The sequence below is a fragment of the Thalassophryne amazonica genome, chromosome 18, assembly GCF_902500255.1.
Source record: "Thalassophryne amazonica chromosome 18, fThaAma1.1, whole genome shotgun sequence".
NCBI lineage: Eukaryota > Metazoa > Chordata > Actinopteri > Batrachoidiformes > Batrachoididae > Thalassophryne > Thalassophryne amazonica.
In genome coordinates, this window is record NC_047120.1 from 5,405,404 (window position 1) to 5,423,955 (window position 18,552).

An 18,552-nucleotide genomic window follows, 5' to 3' on the forward strand; every position below is an offset into this window, starting at 1 on the left:
AGTGAAGTCAGACAGGGTTTGTGTGAGGTCACACAAGGTGTGAGTGAGGTCAGACGAGGTGTAAGTGAGGTCAGACCACATTTACTGAGGTAAGACAAGGTTGGCCTGAAGTCAAATGAGGTTTGCCTGAGGCCAGACAAGGTTTGCCTGAGGTCAGATGAGGTGTGAGTGAGGTCAGACAGGGTTTGTGTGAGGTCACAGGAGGTCTGACTGCGGTCAGACAAGCCTTGCCTGAGGTCAGACCAGGCTTACCTGAGGTCTGACAAAGTTATGTGAGATCAGAGGTGGTGTGAGTGAGATCACACGAGGTGTGAGTGAGGTCAGACAAGGTTTGCATGAGGTCAGACAAGGTGTGAGTGAGGTCAGAGGAGGAGTGAGTGATGTCAGATGAGGTTTGCATGTGGTCACACAAGGTTTGCTTGAGATCAGACGTGGTTTGTGTGAGGTCAGATGAGGCGAGACTGAGGTCAGAAGAGGTGTGAGTGAGGACAGAGGAGGTTTGCGTGAGGTCAGATGAGGTTTGCGCCAGGTCAGATGAGGTGTGAGTGAGGTCAGATGAGGTTTGCGTGAGTGAGATCAGAGGAGGTGTGAATGAGGTCAGTCGAGGTTTGTGTGAGGTCAGATCAGGTGTGAGTGAGGTGAGAAGTTTTGCAGTCTTGTCTGAGGAGGGTGATACTCACTGAGCCATATGTCCAGCCCAGCTCAATCTTGTTCATCACCCACAGCTCGTGGATGTTTTCCGCCAGCTTCTCCCTGATCCTCTCCAAGTGTGGTGGCAACACAATCTACAAATACAGATGCACACCTATGAGCGTGTTACACTCCGTGTGGACTGCTTGTGTTCTGAGCATGGAGCTGCTGTTGCTGTGAACTGCTGTTGTAAAATAGCAACACTTCTTCTCATCAGGTGCTGCAGATAATTACAGTTATAAGTGACACACTGTGTGTAATGGATATTCTATCCCAGCATAGAGTGGGTGAGGGAGCCTGTGAGTTCCAGTGCTGTTTTTAATCCCCATTTAAGAGAACAAAAAAGGAAAAAGACAGCGAGGATGCTGTGTAAGACATAAACAAACAGTGACATTATTGGAATGAATGAGAAAACAAGAAATTTTTGTAGCTTCAAATCTGTTGTTTTTTGTTTGTTTATTTGTTTGCTTGCTTGCTTTTTTGGTGGACCTTCATGGTAAACATGTCAAAATGGTGAACAGGCTTGTTTTAGGAAGGTCCATCATAACCAGTTGTGGTGTTTATTTGTTGTGCAGTTTTCCCATAAATAAGATTTTGAGGAGGAAAGTGGTAGCTTTTCTTTTTTTTCCTAAGTGCCTCTCAGACAGACTGCTGAAATGAAGCCAACTAAAGCCTGAGAATGTTCTTCAAAAACAGACCTAACCACAGATTCTATCCTTTCTATTTGTGTGGTCAGGGGAACTCTTAACAAAGCATGTTTGCTCTCCTGAAAGTGTGGAACTGGCCGTTTGTGCCGCTGTCTTGCATCACACCTCACAAATGGAGCCTTTTTTGTTGCCCTGGGTAATAAATCTTCCTCCTTGGCTCAATTGAGTTGTGGTATGCCACAAGGTTCTGTTCTGGGTCCACTCTTGTTTTCCATTTACATGCTTCCCCTCAGCCAGATCATGTAAATCCACAGTGTCCTGTATTTTACCATTTTCATGCAGATGACACACAACTGTGCCTACCATTGAAACCCTCTGATATCAGTAATCTAACTAATTGCCTTTCACATCTTACAAATGAAAAAAACATGTATGTCTCAGAATTTCCTTAAATTCAATAATGACAAGTCAGAGGTAGCTTTATTTGGGCCCCCGAATACCTTAAGGTCTGGGAGGTCAACTTTGTGTTCTCAGAAATGCAGGCTGCAATTGGGCAGTGGAGTCTTGTTTGAGGGTGGGCGCTAAAGGGTTAAAATATGATGCATATGATGCAATAATCATACATCCAGGGACAGCCCACATATGTCCTTATCAGAAACACGGCGCTTTCTCTGAGTTTTTGGGCAAATTACACAGCAAACAAAGTGAAAATGCAAAGAAAAAGTGACAATGTGACGGAAAGCGGACATGTGTTGCGCTTTGTTGGTGACCTGGAGCTCAAACAGTCCGCTAACATTTTTTGTGCTGGTAAAGTGAGTAAAATTTAACAGTCAAAAAGGTTTGTAAACCTTAAAATCATATATGTTAGTTCCTGTCTGTTGTGTGTCGATACTGCTGTTGTTGCAAATTAGAGCCGAAAGAAGTTACACTGTGGACAAAAACAGTATGTAAGAAGTTCAAGAGTCAGTATTTATTTATTGTGCATTGGTTTTTTTGTTCATGAACACAATACAGGTGAGTTGTTAATTCCATTAATGTTTATACATATAATGTGCAGATAAACTGACTATTAATACTGCGATTTACTGCTTTTGATAAAGATGATAACAGTGTTTGGGGTAAAAAAAAAAAAAATATTAATTTATTTATTCTTGCATTCGTTTTGTGTCATTTTCATGAAGGCAACACAGGTGAGCCGTTCCTGTAACAATTTTTAAATATAATACAGAGACAAAGTATGACTATTAATACTGCAATTTACAGCCTTTTATAAAGACAATGACCACGTTTGGGATTTTATTTCTAATTTATTTATTTTTCATGCATTTGTTTGTGTTTGTAACGTAATGTGGGTGAGCAGTAGCTCTATGGTTTACAAATATATAATATAGAGACAAACTGTGACTTCTAATACTGCGATTTATTACGGTTTGGAGTTTTTTTTCATGCGTACATTTTGTGTTTGTGATCCTGGGAATGCGTGGGTTATGTGACTTGAATTTACCCAACAGACCCTGCAACCTATACTCGAAATTGGTTTATCAGTAACCAACAGTGTAATCCAATGTGGCCGCGAACAAGTCAATACTAAAAGTTAGCGGTTAGAGGTAACTTCTGCTAAATTTTTTTGCGGTTTAACAGTTTAGCATTATAAAAGTTAACTTTTAAATTAGCAGATTAATGGTTATCGAAGCTAACTTTTCGGTTAGCTGTGCCCACCAGTGTCTGTCAGAGTTGCCCCTTGTCAGCAATCCTGTTCGCAATGTTCATGGACGGAATTTCAAGGCGCAGTCAGGGACTGGATGGGGTCCAGTTTGGTGATCCCAGACTTACATCTCAGCTTTTGCAGATGATGTGGTTCTGTTGGCTTCATCTGAGTGTAACCTCCAGACTGCACTGGGTAGGTTTGAGGCCAAGTGTAAAGGGAGTGGGATGAGGACCATGTTCCTCTGATGAAAAAGGGTAGCTTACCCCCTCTGGGTCAAGAGACAGTTATTGCAACAACTGGAAGAGTTCAAGTATCTCAGGGTCTTGCTCTTGAGGGGGTAAGTTGGAGCATGAAAACAATAAATGGATTGAGGCTGCATCTGATGTTCTGTGGATGCTGTAATGGACTTTTGTAGTGACGAAAGAGGTGAGCTGGAAAGAGAGACTCTCAATTTACTAATCGATTTATGCTCCTATGCTCACCAATGGGCAATAAATTTGGGGTAATGACTGAAAGAACAAGGTCACAAATACAAGCAGAGGAAATGAGGCTCACACTGAGGGACAGGGTGAGAAGCTCAATTATCCTGCAGGGACTCTGTGTAGAGCTGCTGTTTCTTCACATCAAAAAGAGCCAACTGAGGTGGTTCAGGCATCTAGCGATGATGTTCCCTAGTCACCACCCATAGGAGGTTTTCCAGGCACGTCCACCTGGAAGGAGGCCCCAGGGAAGACCCATGACATGTTGGATGGATTATATTTCCCAGCTGCTGTGGGAACACCTCAGGATCCCCCAGGAAGAGAGAGAAGACTGAGCTGAGGATAGCTGAGGAAATGTGGACTTTGTCTAGGACCCATGAATGAACGGGACTTATAAATTTATTTTACAGCTGATGAGGTTCTGCATCGGGGTCATGCAGTCAATTCCTGGAGGTCATCTGCCCTGCATATTTTCCATGTGTACGTGCTGCAAGTACAGCTGATTAGTTAATTATTCTTATGAAAAGGTGAATGATTAAAAATGTTTAAAAGATAATTTGAGTTTACAGCCCACCTCTCTATAAGTAATGTGTACCTGGCTGGTGTCCACTGGTGTTGGTGTAAATGCTGCTTGGCTCAATGTGACCGTGGGTCCCAGTAGTTCTCGGGCTGCAGTCTGGTCCTGACTGGCTTCCAGCTTCAGCTTCTCCCTTGGAAGCACTGCCTCATAGCAAGGAGCATATCCTGGAGGAGGCAGGAACTTAAACTCCCCATGACGACCGCCAAGGAGGAACCGAATCCTGCAATATGACATGAGAGCAGGTGAAGAGTTCACAGACCAACCTGTATGATTTCTACACCAAAGTCAATCTGATCATCCACACTATCTCATCAATATTTGTCATCAGAATGTAGCTCAGTTCAGAGACACAAATAAGGAAGAAGAGGTTATTTTGCAGCTTTGTGCACTGACCATGATTCATGTTCATTAATAAGATGAGAAACAATACCAGATTTTAACCCAAATGTTGCTGTATGAAATGGAGACTGTATTATCCAAGTAGTAATAATAATATTGAATAAACAGTCATGTCACTGACAACTGGTTGGTGCTCCTGCTTTTTTGCACTGACACGACAGCAAAGAGAAGATGCATTTTAGACAACAGCCACTGGCTGCGCTGTAGAAGCACTCCCGCCATCTTGGACTGCTGATAACATCAACATTCACGACTGTGTAATTTCACATGCTTTTTTCTTGTCTTGATGGATCATTAATTGAGTTTATTTTTGTCACAAGTGGAATACTGAAGACATTATGGATAGCTGTGGTGAAAGCTTGAACTGTTGTGACAAATAAAATAATTACAGAAAAGACTTTCAGCTCTTAAAATAAATGATTTATTTTCTGCTTGTTGGCAGTTAAGAAACACAGCCAGAGCAAACACAGAAGGACATCTTTAAAAACACTGCGGTTATTCATAGTCAATTACATGATGAGGAATTAAAGTACTTCCAGGCGTCTTATCTGCATAAATTTTCATCAAGCTGTAATTTTTAACTCTGAGAGAAATAACACAAACAGGCCAGATTAAAAAACTTAATTTACTCTGTGTGGTGCCAACAGGTCTCTTTAAAATAATGTAAACTTCATCTTAGTTCATTTAAAAATATATATAATACAGGATCTAACAGCAATTCTTCCTGTTTGCTGGCCGGGAGTTTGTTTATAATGGAAATGGAGACATTAACAGCATCAAGTTTGGACAGAAATATGAACTGCAGTTTAGAAAAGTCACACTCAAATAACCCACGTGAAGCATCGCAAATGCAAAGTAAAGCGTAATATTCCAATGTCAGCTTTGTTTTCTGAGGAAGTTTCAGAAAGTTGTCAATAAATCAGATGATATTTTTATGGATGTGGAAAGGTAGCATGCATAGTTTAGTTTGTCTGTGGTCTTGGGGGCTCATTAAATGTCATGAACGTGTTAAAGCTACTCATGTATTAACGTACTTATTTTGTATATTCAGAATATGAGTAAAACACAAAAAACTCATAAAAAACAACTGTGGTGATTTTGGCTTCTTTCATCAACCACATCATGTGGTCTGACTACAGACTGTGTAGGTCTGACTGCAAACTGTGTGGGTCTGACTACAGACAATGTAGGTCTGAATATAGACTGTGTAGGTCTGAATATAGACTGTTTGGGTCTGACTACAGACTGTGTAGGTCTGACTACAGACAATGTAGGTCTGAATATAGACTTTGCAGGTCTGACTACAAACTGTATGGGTCTGAATATAGACTGTGTGGGTCTGGCTACAGACTGTGTGGGTCTGACCACAGACTGTATGGGTTTGACTATAGACTGTGTGGGTCTGACTACAGACTATGTAGGTCTGAAAATAGACTGTTTGGGTCTGACTAAAGACTGCGTGAGTCTGACTACAGACTGTGTGAGTCTGACTACAGACTGTTAGGGTCTGACGACAGACTGGAGGTCTGACTACAGACGGTGTGGGTCTGAATATAGACTGTTTGGGGTTGAATATAGAATGTTTGTGTCTGACTACAGACTGTAGGTCTGAATATAGACTGAGTCTGACTACAGACTGTGGAGGTCTGAATATAGATTGTTTGGGTCTGAATGCAGACTGTAGGTCTGACTACAGACTGTAGGTCTGAATATAGGCTGTTTGGGTCTGACTACAGACTGTGTGAGTCTGACTACAGATGGTGTGGGTCTGACTACAGACTGTGTGGGTTTGAATATAGACTGTTTGGGTCTGACTACAGACTGTTTGGGTCTGAATATAGACTGTTTGGGTCTGACTACAGACTGTAGGTCTGAATATAGACTGTTTGAGTCTGATTACAGACTGTGGAGGTCTGAATATAGACCGTTTGGGTCTGACTACAGACTGTAGGTCTGAATATAGACTGTTCGGGTCTGACTACAGACTGTTTGGGTCTGAATATAGACTGTTTTGGTCTGACTACAGACTGTAGGTCTGAATATAGACTGTTTCAGTCTGACTACAGACTGTGGAGGTCTGAATATAGACTGTTTGGGTCTGACTACAGACGGTGTGGGTCTGACTACAGACTGTGTGGGTTTGAATATAGACTGTTTGGGTCTGACTACAGACCATTTGGGTCTGATGGGTTTAAAACAGTTCAACATTGCAGCGGCAGAACGAAGCCATGGGGGAATCTGTTGCTATGGGGCGTTCTATTGAATGTGACCACCTCTTAGTATTATATGCTCTTTGACTACAGCACATATGGCGTCACAGTCACCTCTGCGCTACAGAAAATGTCCTTTTGGAAATCCATCAGTTCGGAAGTTTTAAGTCCTTTTACTCCACAGAAAATTGGACTCATCAGTATTTTACCTTTTCCCCACTTGGTCTGGGGCACAGTTCCAGCTAAATCCCATTGCAGACAACATGTGCAAGTCAAGCAAGACCCTCGTGAGCCAGCCCACCCAGACCACAGCCCACAGAGCTCAACTGAGTCAATCAAACTGGACTTTTAATTTAACCTTTATTTAACCAGCTTAGTCCAATTGAGATCGAGACCTCTTTTGCAAGGGCGATCTGGAAGATTATAACGTTTCCAATTCACTGCACAGTGCGAGTTCACTCAAAACAAACAATGCCAATGTTTATGGTGGAAACAAAAGCTTTGCTATGATTAAAATCATGTTCTTTGGTACACCACAGTGTCCTCTGTCATGAACGTGTGTCCTATTTGTGATGCACAACACGTCTCTGAGAAAAAAATATGTTGGTGCACACTGTGGTAAAACTGTTCGGGTGTGTCTAGATAGCAGCATGTTCAGCCTCAGTGTCCACTGCAACAACTCTGCACACGGTTAAATACTACAAGCCTGGTTTAATATGAGTAAATTACGACATGTGTGTATTACTGAAGATAATACTGAAGTGTATGAAACTGCGCATGTGATTTTGTAAAGGACAGATGTCTCATAGACAGATTAACCTAACCGCGGATGAAGACATGTAAATATTTCTCCATAAAGCACTGACCTGACACCGGCAGAGAAGCTGGCCACCGGAAAGAAGAGACCATTGGAGTTGAAGTTCTCAAACATGCCCTGAACCGGCTGGCCATTAATCCTGAAGGAGATACTGGGCACACTGAGGTCCAGGCAGCAGCTCACTACATCCTCAACCTTCAGAAGCTGCTGATTAGGTGAGTTAACTGCTCGTGCTCTGCAACCTGAACAGAATTCAAAGCAACAGGGAGAAGAGGCAAAGTTGTTAGTCTGCAGTAGAATGTGAACAAATTCATTCCAGCCGTGGGAGAACATAGTCAGTCCCAGTCTGAGAACGCGTGCCCAGGTCGCTCGTATGATTGGAAAACCTCTGCTGCTCCACGAGGTAGTTTGAGAAGTCACAGGTTCGACACTGACTGAAGTTGACTGTCATCTTCAATGCTCATCAGGGCCAAATGCAATATTGTATTATTTTGCATTTCAGGTGACTCTGTATTCATGACAAGTTGTATGAATAGGTGTGTCCCCACAGTGAGGGATCGAAGTTTGATTGACCTTGATTTTACCTTCATGGTCACTAAGCCCACATGTGACTTCTTGTTCATGTTCAATCATAATTATGGGTCTATGGTCTGGAAAATGAAGCAACCGTGTTTTAAACCTTCAAGGACATTCAAGATCAAGTCCAATATATATGATATACAGTGAGGATAATAAGTATTTGAACACCCTGCGATTTTGCAAGTTCTCCCACTTATAAATCATGGAGGGGTCGGAAATTTTCATCTTAGGTGCATGTCCACTGTGAGAGACATAATCAAAAAAAAAAAAAAAATCAGGAAACCACAATGTATGATTTTTTAATAATTTATTTGCATGTTACTGCTGCAAATATGTATTTCAACACCTGCCAGTCAGCAGAAATTCTGGCCCTCAAAGACCTGTTAGTCCACCTCTAAAAAGTCCACCTCCACTCCACTTATTATTCCAAATTAGAAGCACCTATTTGAGGTTGTTAGCTGCATAAAGACACCCCACACAAGCCGTAAGACTCCAACTACTAACATGGCTAAGACCAAAGAGCTGTCCAAAGACACCAGAGACAAAATTGTAGATCTCAAAAAGGCTGGAAAGGGCTACGGGGCAATTGCCAAGCAGCTTGTTGAAAAAAGGAAACATCATGCTTTGGGGACAGGACGGCTGCACAGTATTAAGGAGAGGATGACCAGGGCCATGTATTGCGAGATTTTGGGGAACAACCTCCTTCCCTCAGTTAGAGTATTGAAGATGGGTCGTGGATGGGTCTTCCAACATGACAATGACCCCAAACACACAGCCAGGATAACCAAGGAGTGGCTCCTGAAGAAGCATATCAAGGTTCTGGAGTGGCCTAGCCAGTCTCCAGACCTGAACCCAATAGAAAATCTTTGGAGGGAGCTCAAATTACGTGTTTCTCAGTGACAGCCCAGTAACCTGGCTGATCTAAAAAAGATCTGTGTGGAGGAATGGGCCAAAATCCCTGCTGCAGTGTGGGCAAACCTGGTGAGAAACTACAGGAAATGCTTGACCTCTGTAATTGTAAACAAAGGCTACTGTACCAAATATTAACATTGATTTTCACAGGTGTTGAAATACTTATTTGCAGCAGATTTGACCTCACAGATGAGGATGCTGTCCGAGAACTACTGCAGGAATCCAAGCTGTATCTGGAGCATTCTTCCTTTATATTAGCACTGACTATGTATTTGATGGCCGGAATCCTCCAGACAGGGAAGATGACATTCCAAACCCTCTGAATCTGTATGGACAGAGTAAACTGGAAGGAGAGAGAGAAACATTGAGACACTGTCCAGCTGCAGCTCCATCCAGAGATGGGAGTTGTATTTGTGTTGGCGACCCTCCTGTCCTGTGCACCAACAGCATTTCTTGTATATGTGTCTGTGAATTGTTCTGTAATTTGTGTCTGTAGCATGGCCCAAGCAGAGTGTCACCCCTTTGAGTCTGGTCTGCTTGTGGTTTCTTCCTCAGAGGGAGTTTTTCCTTACCACTGTTGCTCTGGGGGTTGGTAAGGTTAGGCCTTACCTGTGTGAAGCGCCTTGAGGCAACTCTGTTGTGATTTGGCGCTATATAAATGAAAATAAATTGAAAAATTGAAATTGAAATTCAGTAACATACACATAAATGATTAAAAATCATACATTGTGATTTCCGTTTTTTTTTTTTTTTTTAGATTATGTCTCTCACAGTGGATATGCACCTAAGATGAAAATTTCAGACCCCTCCATGATTTCTAAGTGGGAGAACTTGCAAAATCACAGGGTGTTCAAATACTCAGCCACATGGGGTGTGCAGCCAGTACATTCTGAGTGCCGGTCCCAAGCCCGGATAAATGAGGAGAGTTGTGTCAGGAAGGGCATCCAGTGTAAAACAAGCCAACCCAACTATGCAGACTAAGAATCGAATTTCCATACAGGATCGGTCGAGGCCCGGGTTAACAACATCTGCCACCGGTGCTGTTGCCCAACAGGGTGCCGGTGGAAACTGCTGGGTGAAGACGACGAAGAAGAGGAGGAGAACGTTTCCACAAACAGCGTGAGAAGAAGAAAACTAGAAGGGTGGAAATGAGAGTGTTGTATGGTTGGGGTGCCTGGCTGCCTTTTGTTTCTGTTTTCTGTCTTTTGTTTTTCCTTCCAGGTGGCTTGCGTTCAGGACTGAGTGGCTGTGTGGCTGAGCTATCAGGACCTCACCCTGATCACCTGAGGCTGGTCATGTGCAGCTCGTCAGGACTCACAGCTGTGGTGCAGCTACATGGATTGGGGCATGGTTGCATTTAAGTCTGGAGTACACAGTGTGTATTTGCCAGAGACTTGACCTTGTGACCAGACGGGTGAGATCGTCGTCTAGAGAGCCATCTCATCATCATGGATGCAGAGACCGTACCAGGTTTGATGCCATGGTCTGTGAAAGAGGAGGGGGTGAGGTCTCACGCTCGTCAGCACACTTCCTGAGGTACTTTAGGTTTTGTGACTAACATGAGTACAGTCAGTAAATGTGGTGTCCCTTACACCTTATTATATTGAGCTGTTATGTTAGTCGTTTAATCAGCTTCCACTGCAGTGGAGAATTGAACTGGGTGTTTCATGCCTGCAGGGTGGGAAGCTGATTGGTGATTAAGCCAGGAAGTGTTTGCTGTTTATGTACACCTTTGAGTGGTCTCTCTGTGTGTGGAGTGGTGGACTCACATGATGGTTTCTTCTTTCACAGACTCGGTTGGTCGCGGCCACCTGGGGGGTGTCGGCGGGGTCCTTGGGTCCGAACTGTTCTGGCTCCAGACCGTTTGTGCTGCTGGGAGCGCACCGCTATTCCACCACGCCAGACCGCGCACTCATTTGTTATATTGTAGCACTCACTGTTATGTTATTAAATTCTGTTATCCTTTGTACCATGCTCTGCTTATTTTATACTGGGTCCTTCAAACGCTGGTCGGCCTTCCGCCCGCGTCCGACACATAACAGAGAGTGGGGACTTTGAATGTTGGTAGTATGACTGGTAAAGGGAGAGAGCAGGCTGGTATGATGGAGAGGAGAAAGGTAGACATATTGTGTGTGCAAGAGACCAAGTGGAAGGGAAGTAAGAGCAGGAGCATCGGCGGTGGGTACAAGTTGTTGTACCATGGTGAGGAGAGGAAGAGAAATGGTGTTGGGGACATTTTAAAGGAAGAGTATGTTAAAAGTGTGTTGGAGGTTAAGTGAGTGTCTGACAGGGTGATGAGTGTGAAGCTGGAAATTGAAGGGTTATAATGAATATCATCAGTGCATATGCCCCACAGGTAGGTTGTGAGATGAAGGAGAAAGAAGATTTCTGGAGTGTGTTAGATGAGGTGTTGGAGAGTGTGCCAAAACATGAAAGAGTGGTGATAGGAGCGGACTTCAATGGGCATGTTGGTGAAGGGAACAGAGGTGATGAGGAAGTAATGGGTAGATATGGTATCAAGGATAGGAATGGGGAAAGGACAGATGGTAGTTCATTTTACAAAAAGGATGGAAATGGCTGTGGTGAACACCTACTTTAAGAAAAGGGAGGAGCACAGGGTAACATAAGAGTGGAGAAAGGTGCACACAGGTGGACTACATTCTTTATAGGAGATGCAAGCTAAAAGAAATCAGAGACTGTAAGGTGGTGGCGGGACAGCGTGTTGTTAGACAGCATAGGATGGTTGTTTGTAGGATGACTTTAGAGGTAAAGAAGAAGAAGAGAGTGAGAGCTCAATATAGGATCAGATGGTGGAAGCTGAAGGAGGAAGACTGTTGTGTGAAATTTAGCGAGCAGGTGAAAGAAGCACTGGTTGGAGGGGAAGCAATTTTGGACAACTGGAAAAGTACTGCAGATGTGGAGAGGGAGACAGCTAGGACAGTACTGGGTATAACATCTGGACAGTGGAAGGAAGACAAGGAGACTTGGTGGTGGAATGAAGAGGTCCAGGAAAGCATAAGGAGAAAGAGGTTGGCGAAAATGTTTTGGGATAGTCAGAGAGATGAAGAAAGTAGACAGGAGTACAAGGAGATGTGGCGTAAGGCAAAAAGAGAAGTGGCAAAAGCGAAGGAAAAAGCATATTGTGAGCTGTACGAGAAGTTGAATAGTAAGGAAGGAGAAAAGGACTTGTACCGACTGGCCAGACAAAGGGACAGAGCTGGAAAGGATGTGCAGCAGGTTAGGGTGGTAAAAGATGCACATGGTAATGTGCTGACAAGTGAGGAGTGTGTGGTGAGAAGGTGGAGGGAATATTTTGAAGAGCTGATGAATGAAGAAAATGAGCGAGAGAAAAGGCTGGATGATGTGGTGAGAGTAAATCAGGAAGTACAAGCGATTAGTAAGGAAGAAATGAGGGCTCGTATGAAGAGGGTGAAGAGTGGAAAAGCAGTTGGTCCAGATGACATTCCAGTGGAGGCATGGAAATGTCTTAGGAGAGATGGCAGTAGAGTTTCTAACCAGATTGTTTAATAAAATCTTAGAAAGTGAGAGGATGCCTGAGGAGTGGGGACAAAGTGTGCTGGTTCCTATTTTCAAGAACAAGGGTGATGTGCAGAGCTGCAGTAACTACAGAGGCATAAAGTTGTTCAGCCACAGCATGAAGTTATGGGCAAGAGGCTAGGCTTAGAAAACAGGTGAAGATCTATGAGCAGCAATATGGTTTCATGCCGAGAAAGAGCACTACAGATGCAATGTTTGCTCTGAGAATACTGTTGGAGAAGTACAGGGAAGGCCAGAAAGAGTTACATTGTGTGTTTGTGGACTTAGAAAAAGCTTATGATGGGGTGCCAAGAGAAGAGCTGTGGTATTGTATGAGGAAGTCTGGAGTGGCAGAGAAGTATGTTAGGGTAGTGCAGGACATGTACAAGAATAGTGTGACAGCAGTGAGATGTGCAGTCGGAATGACAGACTCATTCAAGGTGGAGGTGGGATTACATCAAGGATCAGCTCTGAGTCCTTTCCTGTTTGCAGTGGTGACGGACAGATTGACGGATGAGATCAGACAGGAGTCCCCATGATGTTCGCAGATGACATTGTGATCTGTAGTGAGAGTAGAGAGCAAGTTGAGTTTTGTCTGGAGAGGTGGAGATATGCTTTGGAGAGAAGGGGAATGAAAGTCAGTAGAAGCAAGACTGAGTACATGTGTGTGAATGGGAGGGAGCCCAGTGGAATAGTGCAGTTACAAGGAGTAGAAGTGGTGAAAGTAGATGAGTTTAAATATTTGGGGTCAACTGTTCAAAGTAATGGAGAGTGTGGTAGAGAGGTGAAGAAGAGAGTGCAAGCAGGGTGGAGTGGGTGGAGAAAGGTGGCAGGAGTGATTTGTGACTGAAGAATATCAGCAAGAGTGAAGGGGAAAGTTTACAAGACAGTAGTGAGACCAGCTATGTTGTATGGCTTAGAGATGGTGGCACTAACAAAAAGACACAGAGGACAGGGTGAGATGGAAACGATTGATCTGCTGTGGCGACCCCTAACCTGAATAGTCGAAAGACAAAAAAGATGATGTTTAAAGTCCACATGAGACCTCCTGTCCTATCTGATCATGACAAGAGGTCTGTCACCCTCAGATTCAGCTGTTATAAGCCTTTAAATTTGTTCCAAATCAACTTGCTTTGAGTAAAAATTGTGACATTACACAATAACCTTGACCTTTGACCTTTAAAGGTCAAGAGTTAATGAGCTCATTGTTGGGCTCATCATCTGTAAAACGTGGTTGAGAGCTAACATTTGGCTCTTGAGACATTTTGTTCACAGACACACAGACAGACACCATCCATCCATCCATTTTCTTCCGCTTTATCCGGAGTCGGGTCGCGGGGGCAGCAGCTCAAGCAAAGCCCCCCAGACCTCCCGATCCACACACACCTCCCCCAGCTCCTCCGGTGGAACCCCAAGGCGTTCCCAAGCCAGCCGAGAGATGTAATCCTTCCAGCGTGTCCTGGGTCTTCCCCGGGGCCTCCTCCCAATGGGACGTGCCCAGAACACCTCTCCAGCGAGGCGTCCAGGGGGCATCCGGAAAAGATGCCCGAGCCACCTCAACTGACTCCTTTCGACGTGGAGGAGCAGCGGCTCGACTCCGAGCTCCTCCCGAGTGACCGAGCTCCTCACCCTATCTCTAAGGGAGCGCCCAGCCACCCTGCGGAGGAAACTCATCTCGGCCGCTTGTACCCGCGATCTCGTTCTTTCGGTCATGAGCCAAAGCTCATGACCATAGGTGAGGATCGGAACGTAGATGGATCGGTAAATCGAGAGCTTTGCCCCCCTACTCAGCTCTCTTCACCACGACGGTCCGATACAGCGACCGCATCACTGCAGACGCTGCACCGATCCGTCTATCGATCTCATACTCCATCCGTCCCTCACTCGTGAACAAGACCCCGAGATACTTAAACTCCTCCACTTGAGGCAAGGACACTCCACCGTCCTGAAGAGGGCAAAGCACCTTTTTCCGGTCGAGAACCATTGCCTCGGATTTGGAGGTGCTGATTTTCATCCCGGACGCCTCACACTCGGCTGCAAACCGCCCCAGTGCACACTGAAGGTCCTGATTTGACGAAGCCAACAGAACCACATCGTCCGCAAACAGCAGAGACGAGATTCTGTGGTTCCCAAACCAGACCCCCTCTACACCCTGGCTGCGCCTAGAAATTCTGTCCATAAAAATAATGAACAGAACCAGTGACAAAGGGCAGCCCTGGCGGAGGCCAACGTGCACTGGAAACAGGTTTGACTTACTAACGGCAATGCAAACCAAGCTCCTGCTGCGGTCGTACAGGGACCAGATAGCCCTTAGCAAAGGACGCCGGACCCCGTACTCCCGGAGCACTCCCCACAGGGTACCCCGAGGGACACGGTCGAACGCCTTCTCCAGATCAACAAAACACATGTGGACTGGTTGGGCGAACTCCCATGAACCCTTGAGCACCCGATGGAGCGTGTAGAGCTGGTCCAGTGTGCTGCGACCAGGACGAAAACCACACTGCTCCTCCTGAATCCGAGGTTCGACCATCGGTCGAATTCTCCTCTCCAGTACTCTGGAATAGACCTTACCGGGGAGGCTGAGGAGTGTGATCCCCCTATAGTTGGAACATACCCTCCGGTCCCCCTTCTTAAACAGAGGGACCACCACCCCGGTCTGCCAATCCAGAGGCACTGTCCCCGATCGCCACGTGATGTTGCAGAGGCGTGTCAGCCAAGACAGTCCCACAACATCCAGAGACTTAAGGTACTCAGGACGGATTTCATCCACCCCAGGAGCCTTGCCACCGAGGAGCTTTCCAACCACCTCGGTGACTTCTGCCTGGGTAATGGATGAGTCCATTACTCATTACCAGGCCGCCGGGCCTCCATGCTCACAGCTCCTGGCTGTTGGGACATGGAATGTCACCTCGCTGGGGGGCAAGGAGCCTGAGCTTGTGCGGGAGGTTGAAAGATACCGACTAGAGATAGTCAGGCTCACCTCCACGCACAGCATGGGCTCTGGTACCCAACTCCTGGAGAGGGGCTGGACGCTACAGACAGACACAAAGAGGTGAAAACAACAAGCCCTCTGATTTCTTTTGGTGGGTTCGATCAACATTCTACATGTTGGTGTGTGTTTGTCATCATCTCATGTCGTTTAGTTCACGTTCAGATGAATCTTGAGATGACCAAAACCATTACCTCGACATCACACAAGTAAACCTCACCTGACCAAAGATGGAGTCCATCAAAACCATAGGAGTAGAGGTCATCACCCACCCCGTTCCCTCCCCACCCCTCTCCACCGCTGGCATAAGGGGTGTAGCCACTCGTGTTGGCCCAGCCCACCCTGAGGTGCGAGGCTTCAGCTGTGACAAATGGCAGCGCCTGGTCCACGATTAGTTCATAGTACCACTTCCTGTACTGGGCCGAGCCATCACTGATGCCCAAGAAGATGTTGGGACGCATGCTGTTGGGGAGAGTAAGGTAGAGTAAGGTTCCATCTCCAACATTCAGTCTGAACATTACCATTTTTGACAGACAGCACACTTCTTTCTAACTGACTGTAATCATTTGTACAAATAGCTTACATAAAACAAACACTGTTCCAAGCCGAATCTGACTTTCAGTGGTTCTCGATGTTGGTGCTTGAGGACACCAAAACCACGTTTTCCACTTCCTAGTTAACTTTGAAACAGTCCTCAGAGTTCATGTCTCATATGCGGTTGATGCATTAGTGCTGGCAAAAACCTGAGTAACGCTTCACTCATCTTCCAGACACTAAAGTATTTATGTTTCAACTAACATAAATGTTATGTTTCACTAAAGTATAATAAGTATGTATTAGTATTTATGACAAAAACCTTTTTCGAAATATCATCCATAAACATATATTCCAGCTGTTTTTATTTGGATTTTCCTGTAAATCTTACAAATATACAAGACACGTGGATATGCAGTTAAGACAATGCAAATACACCCAACACACAAAAACTCTGTCTTACAAACACCAAAAGTAAAACACCAACAGTAACCACAGCAAGAACTGCAATGAAAAATTCAGCACACAAGAAGGGAAGAAGAAAAGAAGCAGCAGTTGTATGAAAACACGTCTTCATACAACATGATGTTGTACAACACCTTGAGATCTGTGTGTGTGTGTGTGTGTGTGTGCATGCGTGTGTGCGTGCGTGTACCTGGTGACGTGGTTGATCAGGCGGGTTTGCAGTAACAGATCTCTACCAGGCAGCAGGTTGTCACAGATCAGGTTCTGGTTTGAGCGCACTGCCACACCGTTACACACACACAGTGAACACAACACATCAAGAACCTGAATGGCACACACACACACACACAGATACACACACAACACAAAACATGTCACCACACGGATAACACTTTTATTAGAGCGCTCACTCCTGACGACACGACTTTGACTCACAGCATTTTAAGAAACCGTTTTCCAGAACAACCACAGATCTGAGATCAAGCTCATAAAATGACCCCATACAGTGGTCTGACCTCAGTTTTTCATCTTCTGCTTTCAGGCTGTCAGCTGAAACGTATGAACAGTTTCACGCCAGCAACACTGAGAACTTTTCAGTGGAGTCTTTCTCAGCAGTTACTGGGCAAGAGGCAGAGTTCACTGTGAGCAGGACTCAGGACAATCTGCCGCAAGGCCACATACAGACAGACAAACACATTCAAACTTTCACCTAGGGTCAATTTAAAGTGTCCAGTTCTCCAAACGTGCATGTCTTTAGAAGTGGGAGGAAGCTGAAGCACCCAGGGGCAACCCAAGTGAACTCCACATAGAAACAACCAGGCAGGAACTGATCCCAGGACCTTCTTGCTGTGACACAACAGTGCTAACCACTAACCCACTGTTCCACTCTAGGCGTGATTCAATACAGCAGACATATCAAATTTTTTAAAGAAGGTTTGTCAATGTCACATATGCTGAAACAAATAATTTGTGGTTTTGAGGCCTTGTTTTGTTACTTCCAGTTGAAACCAATACAGCACTGTCAGAAATCAGATGACTGTTCTCAAGTTCTGTATACCGTACTGGCAGGAATATAAGGCGACCCTGATTATAAGACGACCTTTTTTTTGTATTTTTTGGAAAAATCAACTATGAAGATGTTAAGTTTGAAAACATTCCAGTTGTCACTGGGTCTTTGGACCTTCCTGAAGAGTTGTTCCATAACATGTATGGCCTGCAGGAGGAGCTGCTGAGTATTCTGTTCTGAGGATTATAAAGGATGAACTAAACTGCCCATGACATGATGTGATTGTGCTGCAAAAATAACATGAGTACACTGTTGAAACAAATCTTCAGGATGGAAGCAGGAGGTGAATTCACAGGAGGAGTTCACGCGGGAGGAGTTCACGCTGACACGTGATTTATTGTGCTACTTGTGAATGTTTTACACTGGTTCCTGTGGTGATCTTGCTAAAGTTGTGTAGCTTAATAACTGTGGTGCTAAAATGTAATGAAGCAATATTCAATACTCTGAGTGTAAATTATGCCTCACAGAAGTGACTTTCGGAACTTTAAGAACAGTGATAAATTAGGTAAGAGTGCAACCTTTTTTTGGGGGGGGGGGGGGGGGGGTATAATTGTAAAAAAAAGTTGTGAAGGAAACATGTTTGACACCTTATTGAGGGACCAATTTTTTGAGATATTTTCTGATCTTACATACATCAGTGGTGTTGTGCCTCTTCTACAAAAAAATTAATTACAGTGTAAACACTTGGGTGGTCAACATAACTGCACTTGGAAGGTTTTATTCTTTTCTCTTGAAAGAAGAAAGACAAAGTTAAAAATAAAAATTTGGGGGATAGAAGTACAAAGTCAATACAAGAGTAAGAGCTCATTTCAATAAAGCAAAGTCAATAAATGTAAAGTGTGTGACACAGTCTGTTCAGTGTTTATATAATGTGCACAAAGGAGACTTCTGAGGGAAGCAGCTAAGACACCCATCACAGCTATGAAGGAATTTAGAGATT

The 18,552-nt window shown here is 44.5% G+C and overlaps 1 protein-coding gene across 3 annotated transcripts in view; it reads right to left on the reverse strand.

Moving 5' to 3' along the window:
- The window catches only part of ryr2a (ryanodine receptor 2a (cardiac)), a 723,597-nt gene that overhangs the window by 539,149 nt on the left and 165,896 nt on the right, over positions 1 to 18,552 (reverse strand). For all 3 annotated transcript variants that reach the window (XM_034193918.1, XM_034193917.1, XM_034193919.1), the window contains exons 17-21: positions 16,737 to 16,870; positions 15,768 to 16,009; positions 7,580 to 7,772; positions 4,120 to 4,324; positions 681 to 785 (exon numbers count right to left, since the gene is read on the reverse strand). In XM_034193918.1, coding sequence (XP_034049809.1) covers positions 681 to 785; positions 4,120 to 4,324; positions 7,580 to 7,772; positions 15,768 to 16,009; positions 16,737 to 16,870 — 879 coding nt within the window. The remainder of the gene's footprint in view (positions 1 to 680; positions 786 to 4,119; positions 4,325 to 7,579; positions 7,773 to 15,767; positions 16,010 to 16,736; positions 16,871 to 18,552) is intronic.